Here is a 14,656-nt window from a genome sequence, read left to right as displayed (position 1 = left end):
ATTGCAATCATTCCAAAAACCTCAGGGTAACAGCGTATAGCTATAACAATATAAAGATATATTTCCTTTTTACGACGGCTTTTTTCTATATATATATATATAGGCGAAAGAGATCATTGTTATTATCGAAAACATCAAGATCAATTGCATAACAAAAACGATAACTGGTTCAGATCATCCGACAAGCGACGAACTAATATAACACTTAGTAAATGTACTGAGCTAAGAAGAATACCCAATGTAACACAGCTGTGATCTTCTTCTTCTTCACGATCGTTCAGTTTGCGTAGCTGATTGGAAGAGATAGTGGAACGTATTATGATTCAGCCTCATTCAGAAAACACCTTTTACTTCAACGGCTTTTTTAATGTTTCATTGGCGCCTAATTGGTACTAAGAACTACTTCTCCTCTAATATTACTGCATGAAACTATCGTTCTGTTTCTATTCGATATTCTTTTAAAATTACCCGCTGTTATCGTCGATTCATTCTAACTCGTATTTACCTAGTCGATATGCTTTCTTTTGCGCCATAAAATATTGAGTAAACCTTAGAATGAGTAAAGCCTAACGTGGATGAATTAGACTTGGAAAGTGGGCCTTGATTTATGACTCGTTTCTATAGTACATTGATGTATACGTTGATTTGTGCTCTTGACACTGTGTACAGGAGTTCGAAGTTGTGACTTTATGAATTTATTTGGTTCTGTTTATACAGGGAATATCTCGCAGCGAAGGCGAATGTCATTCTCCAAATAAACCTGATCATCGATTGTAGGGCCCGAAAAAAAGAGGAAACCAAATGTCTCATCTTAAAAGGAACAATGTAATCTATGTCGTTGTGTTTATTCGCTAGATTACGCTAACTGAGGATACGCAAACCCTTTCAAATACCAGATTGCTGCGTTAACTGTTCTCTCTTAAACGCAAAGATGAATGCTCGCACGTAATGCTCAAATGCTGAATATATTTCTGACGCAAACATTGATGGTGTTGACCGGGGAAATTCTACTGACAAACGCGTAAAGCCTTGAAGACGATTTGTTTGCAGTCCCAGGAGAAACTCTGTTAGTCGGCGCAAAACTTCTTCACACCGTTTGAGGAACACGTCTTTGGTTACCGTACCTTTTCACTTCTACATTAGGGTAAGTCTGTCAAGTTTTTCTAGAGAAACTTCCATAAACCCGACATATTTCACCTGCTTTTATTCCGTACATTAAGTCAGTACATTAAGTCAGTACAAATTTTATCTAGAGATCCAACTTTCAATCAGTGCTTAAATCTTAAATTCGTTGAAAATGATTATTAACAGCTGTAAGTTAATCGTACGTTTAATTTTTATGAAGATATCAAGATCATCTGTTATCGTCACTAAGTGTGTACAACGCAAATATCTGTTAAGGTTCATCTCCTCATGATTTACGTTCCTCTATTATTCGTCGGTCGTTTAGGCCCTAAAGAGACTCATTTGCACTTAAGAGCCTTGAGTAGTTTGAAGTAGCCAAACATCGGGTCCGAACTAAACAGCCATTTTGTGTGACTGATCTGACAAACAACGAGAGACTACCCGCTAAATTGCTTATTGTTTAAATGCCAAAATCACCTGACTCATCAAGGGAGACGACGACGTTGACGGATAATCACGACCGTCACTTGGATCCTCATGCTAAATTGCTTGCAACTGTATTCGGCCATCGTAAAAAAACAGAACAATACTCGACTGATGCTAACAGCATACCTTCTGCGCAGAGTGCATATACCGTCACAGTCAAGAAGCAAGGAAGTGGTAAGTACCTCGAAAAAATGAACGCAAAGAAACTATCCTCACCCCGTTCTATACCTTTAATACGACGTTGTTTCATGGTTTCAAGTGATATCAGGTAAATTCTGTTTAATAAACTTCTTCGATAGGGCAAATATCGTAGTAGACGTTATCGGCACGTACTGTCGTTTGTGTTTTGAATTAGAAGCTTGTGCGTACTCAATTAATTTCGCCGTAGTTCTTTTGTCTCAGATAAACGATACATCTAACAAATAATATACAAAGTTTAAATTCAGGGTGACGCATTAAAAATAGAGAAAATTTTGGGAGACTGTTCGCCGTCACCGATATGCGTTCGTCCGCTATTCGTGGTATCAAAAGAAAGCCGGGTTTTTTTGAAACAAAATGATAAAGTCGTCGAAATTTGAGTGAAGATCAACTGTTATGCAATCTTTCCGCGCTGAACGTTCATTAAAACTTCTTTTTCTTTGTGGAAAAAATCGACGATCTGCGTTATTGCTGGATATTATGCAACTTCTGGAAAACTTCTATGAGGTAAAACGGAAAATCCTCAATGGGCTTTAGATTTAAATGGCTTGAAAATTGCTTAAAAAATGACTCACAAGTCATGTTTCACTTTATATGTATACACTTAAGTTGTTGATATAAAAATTAACGGTCGTTTCTGAGAAAAAGAGTATCAGTTACCTATTGGGGAATTCGAATGAGCTCCAATGATTTTTTTAGATTTTCTACACCCTTTAATACCTCTGATTGTTTTAAGCTCTTGTATGTTTAGGACTTTTAACTTTTAACTTGCTATCGGCCCAAAATTCAGTTCCGTTAGTACTGCACCGTGTTTGAGCAACATTTAAGTGAGCTCTACTAATATCACTCAGTGCACGGTTACTATTAAAAAGGTTAAGATTAAGGAAGAAAGAATATTTTGAGGCCGGCTAGTTGATGGTTTAGGTCCTGAATTGGAGCTTTCATTGCGGTGAATGTTATCTCGAACAAACAGGATTGTCGGGATGACAGTTCTAGCACATGCAACAAATCTCATTGAAATTACAGTTTTTATTTAAGGTCTTAGAAACAAGGCATGAGTCTGAGCGTAACTCAGACACGCTATATATATAATATATATATATATATATATATATGACCGAACTTAAAAATTGCGGATCTAGTTATTAAACCAAGAATACAATACTTGCTGCATATTATTTAACATTCGGGCCCTGAAATAAATGATGTCTGCTTAAACGAGTCAGGCAGACAAGTGTGTTGTTTTCTAAAAGGACCCGCATCGTCTTGCTTAAAAAGCGTCCTTTTGCCATTTGTATACGATCTTAGAGATTCATGCTTTACTTTTTGTACCAAGAATTGTTCCTGTGTGTGCTCCTAGAGCTGTACTATCATCCCCATTAAGTTCTCGACCCGTTTCCCACTTGCCGATAAAGAACCCTTTACCTATTCATCGCAATTGGAATAGTTTTATTTTTACTGAAAAACATACCCATACCGATTGGACGATGCGTCAATGTGAATAAAATTTAAAGTATTGCTTTGCAAAAAATGGGCTATAGACCCACTTGACAAGTTCGTTCGTGAAGGAATCAGTTACTTGGTTGTTCCAATAGTAAACACTGCAAACATTTTCCTCAGGTCGTTAATACAAAATCCGATAGCCAATTTACCTTTGCATGCCTCTCTCCTCTGTGAACGATGTCTGTTTGATTGAGCACAAAGCAATTAGGTTTCTCGAAAAGCTTTCAATATGTAGACAATTTGTATCGTTTCGGTATCCAATGGTAAGATGACCTATTAAAATTTATTGCACTCATATCTTTTATCAGCCATGCGTGCAGTTTTATTGGGACTGTCCGCATTAAACGTCTTAATTGAAAAACAGAATTATTACCCGACAGCATACCTGATCCAGCAATGCATGCATTGAAAATAAGGTAATGTTGACATTAGCATGAAAGGCTGTCAAGTATCGTATTGAGCAGTAAAAGATTAATGCAAAATAAGCGAAATCATATAATGTCTTATATTATCAGAACACGAAAAACCTTGCGTTGACCTTCGGTTAGGTCGAAACAAAAACAGCGTAATCAAACAGTGAATTACAGTCTGAATTGTTTCAGATCTTCTCTGCTTTACTAAGACGCAATGATGTAAGGTAATTTGGCCAGTAAGTGGGCTCGTCGATTATTGGGACTACTATACAGTTGCAAAGGGATAGCAACGATAATAATAATAATAATTGCTTTTAAATCTGCTGTCTGATTTATATTATGAGGAAATATATTACTCTAATATATATATATATACATATATATATATATATATATATAGGATGGTAAATATAAATATTTCAGACAAACGAATGCAGCCTAATATGCAGCCGGAGCGAACTGCACGAAATCAATACGTTGATCCTCCTTTTTGCCGCTTCTCTCAGGGTGATAGCATATAAATGAATACTCTTTTGCTTAATAACTAACCATCTAATATTATGTTAGCATTAAGTTAACTGAGAACTGAATTTGTTTGTTGACCCGAGAGCCACTGCACGGAAAAATCAGTGTATCGTATTTTATAATATTATCAATAATGTATAGATATGAGGGTAGCAGAGATATAGATAGAAAAAGATATTCAAACGCCTAAAGTAATGGATCATTACTATAGGGGTTTGTTTTGATACTGCTGTTTGTCCGTTAGTGATGTCTGCGTTGAGTGATCGATAGTAGCGCCAGAGCTGCTTGCGGCCTTAGCCCCATAAATCGATGAGCCTTCGGGAAACTGAGTTTCCGACGAATTTGTACACGACATCCTTCTTTTCGATTTCGTAAGTTTCCTTGTGTCGAAGGATAGTACTCTGTAATATATATATATATACACCGACAGATAAACGACGGGTGGACATAGACACTATGTATAGCAATCCTGTTTAATTGGAACTTACTATATGCACGTCTCATCGTATGAAGTGAGTTATATCGCGGGATCATGCGAAGAGGCAGATACGTTTTAATTCAGTCCGTTTACCGAGAAAATTCTGTACCAAAAGCTTTATTCCTGGGTAAGCTTTTTCTCATATTTAAATAGAAAGAAATCGTTCCGAAAACCTGTGGACAACAACAGGTCTACGCGTTTAAGCAGTCGAGATGTTAGCGATCGCCATTGGATCTCGGCAATCTGCTATAATAGAAGGAATGAAAGCATTGTTTCGAAAAAAAAAAAGACAATAAAAAGGCCAGTTGTCATCCTAGTTAACCTTTCACACCTAGCTAGGTTACCATATTCTACTATTATTGAATATATACATGAAAAAATTAATTGTACTCACTCATTTAGAAGTGCGTTAGGTAAGCCTCTAAAGCTTGTTGAAGCGGAAATGTCTGTACGCGTTTTTTTGAACGTTTGTATCGGGGCTATGTTCCAGTGTTCAGGAATGTCCCTAAAGTAGTGCCTGGTGCTCCTAGCATCTGACTTGCTAGCATAATGTTTGTAAGGAGTTGTTGAAGGAGGAAGTGGCGGTGGCGGAGGAGGAGGAGGGGGAGGAGGGGGAGGAGGGGGAGGGGGAGAGGGAGAGGGAGGGGAATGGGGAGGAGGAGGGGGAGGAGGCGAAGGGAGAGGAGGGAGAGGGGTGAGCGGGGGAGGGGGAGGCGGTGGAGGAGTTGCAGGAACCGAAAACTCCCCGGAACTGCTACGCGCTCTGTGTTGATTAACGTGAAAAGAAATGACAATTTATTTTTACATAATGCGGTAACTTCATTACACTAAGTTCTTTTAGCAAACGCATAACTGCTTTCATAATGTTACCGACTTGTTACTGCCCTGCATACATAATATAGGCGCTAATTTCTTTCTACTTCTTTCGTCAGCTTGTGGGCTCAGTGACTTCTCAGCTGGACCCGCCTGAACAATACTGTTACCTACCTACCTACCTACCTACCTACCTACCTACTCACTCAGTGTACAATAGGCCAGTACGTTTCATCTACCTGCCTTTTCGTGCATGAGGAAGGCAAAAAAAATAGTATGCCATTTTAATAATGCAAAAAGTAAAAACTACCGAGTAGTTTAGCGATGTTAATCTTTTGCATATTTTTTTTTTATAGCAATATATGATTTAAACTAAACATTTCTGTTGGCAACAGCAGATCGCTCATTCAAAGGCGCATTGCAAATTTCTATATTTAGCATTTTTTTCGGGACTAGTCGTTTTTGAGATGCTTGGCCAATTATTAAAAACGTACTTGCACAGGTAAGCATATGCAACACGAATCTGGCCGCCTTGCTACTATAGGGATTTTAGTTTGTCGTGAAAAAATTAATAGGTAAATTGGAATGTTCAACCTGGCAAGGTGTCCTTGGTCGAAATTTTGAACATTAACTTATGATGTTCCCGGAACTATCAGTCATTCTGAAGTTGTTGACGCGTTATGTAGCAAGTATTATACACTAACTAGGCATTTTTCTGCCGAGAACTGAGCTTCTACTTGTAAAGTCCAACAGTAAGAATAATAATAATAATGTATTGTATTAGCAAACTGTTAAACGCAAGGCTGCATAGATTTGTACGTATCCTGCTAGATATGAAACCGGACCGTTAAGATTACAAATCTCCGCCGTCGCTTTCGACTACCTCCGATGCATACAGCATTGCTTATATGTCGCCAGCAAAACCATATGTTTTCTCAAAAATTTGAAATTTTAAAAGCCGTAAAGTAACTTAAAGGTGATGCTTCAATTTCTTGAAAAACACGTTTACCGAAAACATTTTTTTCTGATAAGCAATGCGGTAAAACTAAGCCAGACAAATGCTATTTTCGGTTTTTGTTAAGCAGAGCAGTGGTCAATTTATAGAATCGCCATTTACCCTACAGACATGCCTCGAACGGCGCGGGTCGAAGCTTCTGCATGTTTAACACGTATTAGACCTACCGAAAAGGGGTACTTGTGCACAAGGGTTGGCCCAGAGACGTCTCTGCTTTGGTCCTACTCAGGTGATCCTTGTTGCTTCTGCGGCATCTAGTCGTGCTTTTAGATGACGCGAAGTCCTGATTTCCTATGGTGTGGTACCTTGTAAAGCTGGGCGACAGTGCTTGCGTTTCTGCAGACTCTATGTGATGTGCGGCTGGCAATGGTTGGGCCTGAGAGCTAATCCTAAACCGTTATTTAATTGAGAACATGGAAGACATTAGTGCATTACTGGTATAATGGTATACAAATTATATGAATTTATTATGAATCTCCAGGTAGCTGCGCAAAGCAATCAAAATGTTATTTTGCAAGGAATCCAATAGGATTACTGGATAAGGATTCTATCGATCTGGATAACTGTTAAATATAATAAAAATACTTGGTAACCCGAATTGATGAGGTATAGTTAATACAAGAGGTACACGCTGCTGTTTCAATGGTATTTTATAGATTTATGAGAAGTTTGATTGCTGAAGTCGATGCAAAGTAAATGCAAATTAATTCGAGGTCTTCAGATGCCAAAGACGTTACAACTGTGCGTCCATGATCTGCGCACACAATATCTTACCTGTCTTCTACGGCTGTAACGGGCTCCGACTGCCTTTTATCTGTAAGGGTACCTTCGCTGCTTCCTCCGATCGAAATTCCTTCGCTCTGAGCGCTACAGAATGAATTGCCATCCACCTGTGACACATCACTGGAGCTCGAACTTGTAGAAAGTGTTTCAGGTATACGATTTGTGAAGTTTACTGTTTGTTTTGGGTCGCTGCATTTCACGGGAGCACCCATTGCTAATACTGTGTGAATAGCGTCATTCTGCGCTTCTGGGTCTGCGCGTTTCATCGACGCGGAAGTGCTCATCTCCGATGCCGCTTCGCAACAGAGGCCACTAGGAACGTTAATTAAGAAGTAGGTTGCTAGGCCCGCGGCAAATACACAGCTTAAACACACAGAGATGTAGAATAGTGCTGTAAAGGCTGCAGCAAAAATGTGACGGCGGAATAATTAGTTTTTTAGGCAGATTTACTCGACGTAGTTTAAAATGTGTTAGACCATTTGCTGGCAGTACGTAAGTTTTTGAGATCAGATAGGTACATTCAAGAGGGACTTATTGGAGATAACCTTCGAACTGGCCTTTTGCTATGAGAACTGAAATTTTGTGCAGCAGAGAACGTCGCCAGTGGTGCAACGAAGCGATGAAATCGATAAGCGATAGAATTGCAATAGAAACTAAATATATGCACTAACCGTAGTCTTGCGGGTAACGACTATCGAAGAGAAGGTGATCCGTCATGTCGCCCCCAAAACTTGCATTCTCATTAAGCAGCAACCCGGCAACACCAACTAGGTTAATAAGAATTCCTCCTATGAAGAGACAGCCTATTGAAGACTTCTGAAGAGCACAAATCAATCAATGTATTTTTATCGTTAAATGGATACCGTTGGTTAAATGGATACCGAAAGTTGGTGATTCTTTCAGCGATGAACGATGTCAAAAAGCATATTAAGTTTCCCGTTCAACCGTTTCGTTCGCGAAGTTCGCGTTGTCTGTACGCTCTAGTAAAATATGTGTGTTTAGGATCTTCATCCAGTAGACATACGCTAATGCTTTTCACAGCAGTCAAATAACATCGGTTATTATTTATCAGTTTACAAAATGGTACACACATGCTAATCTCTATCTGTCACAAACCGGGGTGGATGATCGAATGTTTGCTTCGTTGAAAAGAACCGGCGCAACTGATGAGGAAAAAATGGAGTGGTATTATCGTCGGCGCCTCTTCTATTATGCGGCTTAAGTAGACTCGCTTGAATTACGAAAATTATCAGTTGAAGATCCTTACATTGTTGGTCTTCATAGTTCTTATAAAATGGTAGCAAAGATGCGACTATATAGATTGCTACTAATTTTATGCAAAAAAACATCAGTCATTCAATAAAGCAAAAACAACTTTCCTTTTTCTTATAGATAAGGGTACGACTATGCCATATATAATAATTTACTGCCAAATTTGGCAAGTCATAGACTATGGTTCGTCCACCGTAGGAACATACGAAGTTGTGTAACATAGAGTGATTCTAGACTATAAATGGCGTAAGTCCTACATGTTACATTGTCTTGAAGAAATTAAATGATGTGCGCGCCACTCTCTTTGGCCAATGTTACCGCGTTAAGGTCTGTAGAATATAACTATTGAAGTTATACATGGTTATGATAGAAATAATTGCTTGTGATAGTCCCTGATCGAAGATTTCGACTATCTGCAATGCAGTGTAGGTTTCCACAACGTTGATTTCCACAACGCCGAACAACACGCTATGCCGATAAAGTTAACAGAACTTCTTTTCAAGGTAACAACGACGAAGATACGATGCCTTAGTTTAACTTAACATATTCATTTCTACAAAGGTGGATTGTACTATAGGGCTGCCTACTTTTTTTTCGGTTTTTTTTTTATATATCAATGGCATCCAGTTTCATGTATCTTCGCAATGTAATGGTTATTGTATATATCCCTAGTCATTCTGGTCCCGAAGTACTCAGGTAGTATAACTCAATGTAATGATTTTTATGAAACTTATCTTGCTTCCGGTTAACTTTTGAAAATGTACAGGCAAAACTAAACAACGGTTGGTTGTTTTGCTTCGTTATCGTTCAAAAACGGTGCCATGAAATGCAAGAAAAGTATTTAGATGGCCCATATAGATCCGCCTTTTGAAGATTTGTCAGATAGATAAACCAGTAACGTAAGCTGCATTCAATTTCTGACCCATGTGCATCTAAAAAATTTAGTAAGTTAAACACTATTTAAATTATAAAATGTACGTCATTCATTACCAGAGACCGCAATGCTTCACCTAACTCCAGCATAACTTTTCTACTTAACGCTTGAAAGCTCTAGCTATAAACGATACTCACAATCGGAGGGTAGATATGGATGCCATGATGGCCAAGAAGTACGAGACTTACAACGAAATTCTGAAATGAAGATTCATACATGGCGAGTATTATCTATGCAGTATTGCGAATACGATACATCTAGCTCGAATCTGTTCTCACATTGACCGTAGCCCTTACAGTTTACGGGACGGTAAATTCCATGTGTCTGTTGTCTTCCTACCCGAGAGGTGCATGCAGACCTCTAATAGCTTTCACACTCTATTGGAATACATGCACAAGCTCGGCGTCTATAAGGCGAAACATTAATTATTTATAGGTACGATCGTGCGTGGAATGCTCGTCATTAAGTTTTTTTGAACCAATTATCATCAGGCCTCGAAGGACGACAAGTGATTCAGGGGTAGCCCTTATTGCCTTTTAGTTGTTACAAGTTGAACCAATTTCGCTTGATCTTGATTTTATAGCGTCTCGTATCGATTAATAATAGTAGTCCCGTCAGGCGGCTTGCCTCTTCATTCAGTGACTACGTTTTTCATTTGTTTATACCTGGAAAATAGCGGCATACATGCGGCGCATATGGAAATATATAAACGTGATATTTCTTTGACTAAGCTCTAGCTTCTTTGAAACGTCGCTCTGAGTTTCATGGGCGGCCGTTAGCTTGCTGTTGGGCATTATGTATACAGTACATTATCGATAAAAAAAACACAACTGCTTCTTCGAAGCCAAACGCCTTTATGCCGCTATAAAGTGAAAAATGGATAATGATTAATTATAATCGGTAATAAGTATTTCAGTCCATAAAAGGAATAAAACTTTCAAAATCTCTGTCTATTCCGAATAGTGCAAACCGAACGTTTACATAGATCAGTGGCTACCATTATCGTCCTTCTGGAATATACATTTCTAATTTGGATGCGACAGTGTCTGTCTTCTACTAGCTAAATTAAAAACGATTTTTTTTTGTATTATTTATATACAACAGCTCACCGATATGGCCATGCCAGCTGCCATAGTAGCATCGATATTCGTCTGAGTTCTTTCATAGATACCAAATGCAAGCATCGCTTGGCCCAGCCCGCCAATAATACCGGCTATACATGCTGTTAACCGTAATCGACGACCGGTCTTCAGTTGCATTTTGGCACTGTTGAAGCCGAGATTTGTTCACATGAAATCAGTAAGCCGATTCTAGTTCTCTACGGGCCGTTCAAGTTAAAAACCCTTACAGAGCTGGTAGAAACTTTGACAATGAATTTGAGAACCTCATAAATCGACGATACTGTGATCGCGTAGCAGATACTCCAGACTCGTTCTCCTCTAATTGGCAACAATTTCTCATTTACGGAAAGACTGCGTGGGCATTTTCACTTGCCGGGTGGCTCAACACAACGTCGTGCTCCTAACGATTCCGATTTTATTGAGCCTTGTCATTGCTCCACTTCGATTAGTTGTTACGAAGCATCAACAGGTAACAGACATGAAACAAAGTGTCACGCTTGTACCCAACGGGTCTCTGTGGAACATAGCGAGGCGACGAGAGGACGAATACTTGAAGTAGCCCTACAACTGTGATTTGCCTACATCTTGGCAAATCCACTCATAAGCCGTACAAAGCATGTTTTACGTGCCGTGTTGAACCGTTTTCGCCTTGTAAAACGTCGTTTTCACTAGGACACTTAACTTCTCCCTATCAGCTAGAACCGAAATGACTGCTATCGGCACGCGATGCTCTTCATAGCTCGACTTGCTGCGACATTTTCGTGCACGTGCTTAGTTGCTGGTTTGATATCAGATTCATAGTCGCACGTCGTTATCAAGATGTATCGGCGTTCAGTAACGCGTTGCGGATTGTCATGTGATCACGCACCGTCTGTGACGACACCGCAAGTGCATCCATATCTACGAGCGTTACAGCTGTCCCACAAATAGACGAACCGTTCCAAAACCAAAAACTTAATAGTCTATGTGCTATTCATACTAAGCAGGTCCTCGAACGCCTTAGCCCTAACTACTATACAATGATTTAGCGAGGCAGAGATGACATACGTTTAGTTGTATATGATCTCTATGTATATTTGACTTGCTCAGCATTTGCGATGTATGTAAATAGTAAACGGAGCGAGAGCTGTTTGTTGAAGTGTCTTTTAGGCGAGTATCGCCTGTGTGAGAAAAGCTATTCCTAGCATGCTTCAAGAGAAACCTTATCATGTCTTAAAAGTCTGTTATTTCAAGTAGTTCATGCTCGAACGATAACTTAACGCCGTTCGAATTCAGACCGTGTCAGAACGAACCTCTTTAAACTCAACGAATTACGTCCAGTTTATTCCAAGGCTGACTGAATTCGTGTGCAAGTTAACGAGCCTGTCTTCGAGAAAATAGACTTCACGAGTCCATTAGGGGTCATCGGTTTAACAAATTAAACTAAAAAAGTTACCATCATTTTCCAATGTATGAAATGTATATAGGGACAAGCAGAAGGCGAAATGTGCACCGCGTGTGCCGTTTCTAGGTGCAAAGCAGGGACACATATGATGGCTCAAGGTCTGGCCGAAATTTAACTTTGTTGGAAAGCTAATTTTTCGCACGGATCCGCGATCATCGAGGCAAGTTGCGCTACGAAATATGGGCCTCTATCTGATGTTGCCCTTCGTGCCGACCAAAAGGCTGTTTATCGCTTCGAAACAGAAGAAGCTGACTTTTTTTAATTGGCTGATTTGGTATCGGTAGAGAGGGCTAGCTGTACCTGTGATGATAGCCTACTGTGTAACGTATTTGCCTGCTAATCATAGGGGTACGTAATGGTCGAGTGTAGGCAACGACGCACGTCGTTTCATGCGGGAAGTTAGCACGGGTCCGATGCAGTGCTTAATGGCGGCGCCAAACTCAAAAGTCGAAATATTTGGAGGGATAGTTAAGGACGAATATGGTAATTTATTCTTTGGACCTAAATCTAAGCCGTCATAGGTACTTTTCAACCTACCTAGTACATCGTCCTGCTCAATATGTGCAGCATCGTTTGAACAAGAAGTAGCTCAAGTTTTCTTAGTGTACTATGTCTTGGTTTGAAATGAAAACTGGTTGCGTATGTCAAGTTCTTACTTTGTTTGAGTTGACACATGTTAGAAGTAGGGGCATGCGTTTTGTTTCTTTTGCTTTCGTTGCGTTTGGAGGCAAAACAGTATGAAATACGAGGCGACGAGAAAAACAATGTGTCCAAATATCAAGTTCAATTTTGCCTTTTAATACAAAATTGACTTATAGGAGTTTTTTTCCTTCGTCTCCTTCTTCGTAGGTTTAGGGACAAGTTCTCGGTATAAATTTCGAACCATAAAAAAGAATTCGAATTGTTCAAATTGTTTTTGGCTATTCGCGTGTTCATCACTTGCGTAGACTTTGTTGCATTTACCCGGACGATTTATTGGGCGGTTTAGGAAGAAGACGATCTACTTGTGGGAACGAAGCTGGTCTAACGGCACGAGTGATTCGGTTTCTGGATATAACGGTGAAGCAATTGTAAGGCAAGGCAGGAGTTACACTGTGTCCTCGATTTAGACCGCGTTAAAAGTCTACTTTGGGATACTGCTGCGGCGAAAGTTTACCTGCGAGGTCGTCGAACACGTATCTTTCATTGTATTTAACAATCACCATACACGATCGCCCGCGTATTCAGCATGGGGAATCGATACATTCAGCGTTCCGGCGCTGGTTTTGTCTGACTTCGTTTATGTCACCAGGGGGCTCCACTTCGCTGCGGCGCAAAAAGTTCTCCTAAATTTTAAATAAATCATTGCTCAACTATAAGACACTCACAAAGGAGCCCCTAAATGTTCCAACGTAATTCTATTGCGATTATTTAGTTGCAGCCGAAGTGTCGTTTCCACGAAGGAACATCTGCGCCCCTTACAAACGGTGTGCAAACATATGCGCCCTTTGCTGAAGTTCATTCCATCCAGAGCTCACATTCGTTCAGCCGAACCGATGTTAGAGTCTTTGCGGACAGGGTAGCTGATCCAAAGGTGACAAGGTTGTCCCCTCGAGAAGGTCGCGCCTTGTGCCGTTGTCCGGTGATTTTGTTCATCCGACGAAGTCACGCAACCTATCAGCCACTACGTCAGGATTCACCTGAACATCATGTCCACGGACCATTCCACAGCAGAAAGGCTCTGATCATAGTCATGTTAAGCAGGTACGGAAAAAGCTTGCTTTCCCAGAATTAGTATGTCGTGATGGAATTGCGATTGATTTTGGCGAAGAGCCTTAAGTACTTTTTAGCGACTAAAATTTAATATGTTAATGAGAAGTAATGATGGCCTAAAATTCATCAGGTTCTGCGTAGCGCACAAGAGGCTCGAATTAGGATTGATTCGAGCTTTCACTTAGTGACAGGTAAATTAAGCTTGTGGAAAATGTATGCCATCTAAATACATTTGTCGGCTTCATATCTCCGTTTATCCTTCGATGGACCGTGCTGTCAATATATACTAAATGTTCTGAAATGTGTTTGCTTTCCGTGCACTTTGAAAGACTTACAGCAAACCTCTACAGGTGATTGTTATAATAACAGTACTAATTGAAAAATTACATGTTTTGCTCAGTATGACGACGTATTGCTATGATGAAAGAGATTATCTCTTCAAGTTTCTTTGTTGGCTAAACACAGATATTGGTGTTGTCTAAATCAGCGCATCATGGCCTTGCCGCGCTGTTCAATATGCGCGCCAAGCTATGGAGCGTGTCCACCCCGGAGGCAAGGGGCCGAATGGGAACAGGAGAGAGGGGAAGTCACTGTGGAAAGTAGGATAATGGGTTTAGTTGGTTGTTTTGGGGGGTGATTAAGGGGATTCGAGTTTTAGACAGTCGGATATACCTAAACCATGGGAGCGACGTCTACTCACTGCACGGCGCCATGAGCACCGGAGAGGGCTGACCGATAGCTCAGGGGATCTGGACGCGACTACATAATGCTTGCACGAGACGGGGCACACCTAA

The 14,656-nt window shown here is 40.1% G+C and overlaps 2 protein-coding genes across 4 annotated transcripts in view; one reads left to right on the top strand and one right to left on the bottom strand.

The window, feature by feature from the left end:
• The first annotated feature begins 764 nt into the window (after nucleotides 1–764).
• LOC111246207 (ubiquitin carboxyl-terminal hydrolase 2-like) overlaps nucleotides 765–14,656 on the top strand; it is a 114,466-nt gene continuing 100,574 nt past the window's right edge. Inside the window, exons 1-2 of one of the 2 annotated variants that reach the window (XM_086984766.1) lie at nucleotides 765–1,144; nucleotides 1,616–1,785. The gene's annotated coding sequence lies outside the window, so the exon portion shown is untranslated. Of the gene's footprint in view, nucleotides 1,145–1,490; nucleotides 1,786–14,656 lie in introns of those variants that run through there. The other variant, XM_086984768.1, reaches the window with a different exon arrangement.
• On the bottom strand, nucleotides 2,819–11,428 carry LOC147756541 (uncharacterized). Of its 2 annotated transcripts, XM_086984770.1 has the most exons (7): nucleotides 10,655–11,427; nucleotides 9,683–9,742; nucleotides 8,011–8,155; nucleotides 7,331–7,739; nucleotides 6,724–6,945; nucleotides 5,123–5,491; nucleotides 2,819–4,651 (listed from the first exon to the last, which is right to left on the bottom strand). In XM_086984770.1, exons 1-7 carry the CDS (start codon nucleotides 10,802–10,804, stop codon nucleotides 4,456–4,458), a joined length of 1,551 nt encoding a protein of 516 aa, XP_086840896.1. In that variant the 5' UTR covers nucleotides 10,805–11,427; the 3' UTR covers nucleotides 2,819–4,455. The 2 variants fall into 2 exon arrangements, with proteins under 2 accessions (XP_086840896.1, XP_086840897.1); XM_086984771.1 differs by lacking the exon at nucleotides 9,683–9,742 and having other exon boundaries at nucleotides 10,655–11,428.

This window comes from Varroa destructor, unplaced genomic scaffold, assembly GCF_002443255.2.
Source record: "Varroa destructor unplaced genomic scaffold, Vdes_3.0 BEIS01000003.1, whole genome shotgun sequence".
Taxonomy (NCBI): domain Eukaryota; kingdom Metazoa; phylum Arthropoda; class Arachnida; order Mesostigmata; family Varroidae; genus Varroa; species Varroa destructor.
Note: the sequence above shows the minus strand (reverse complement) of the source record. Positions and strands in the feature narration are given on the sequence as shown.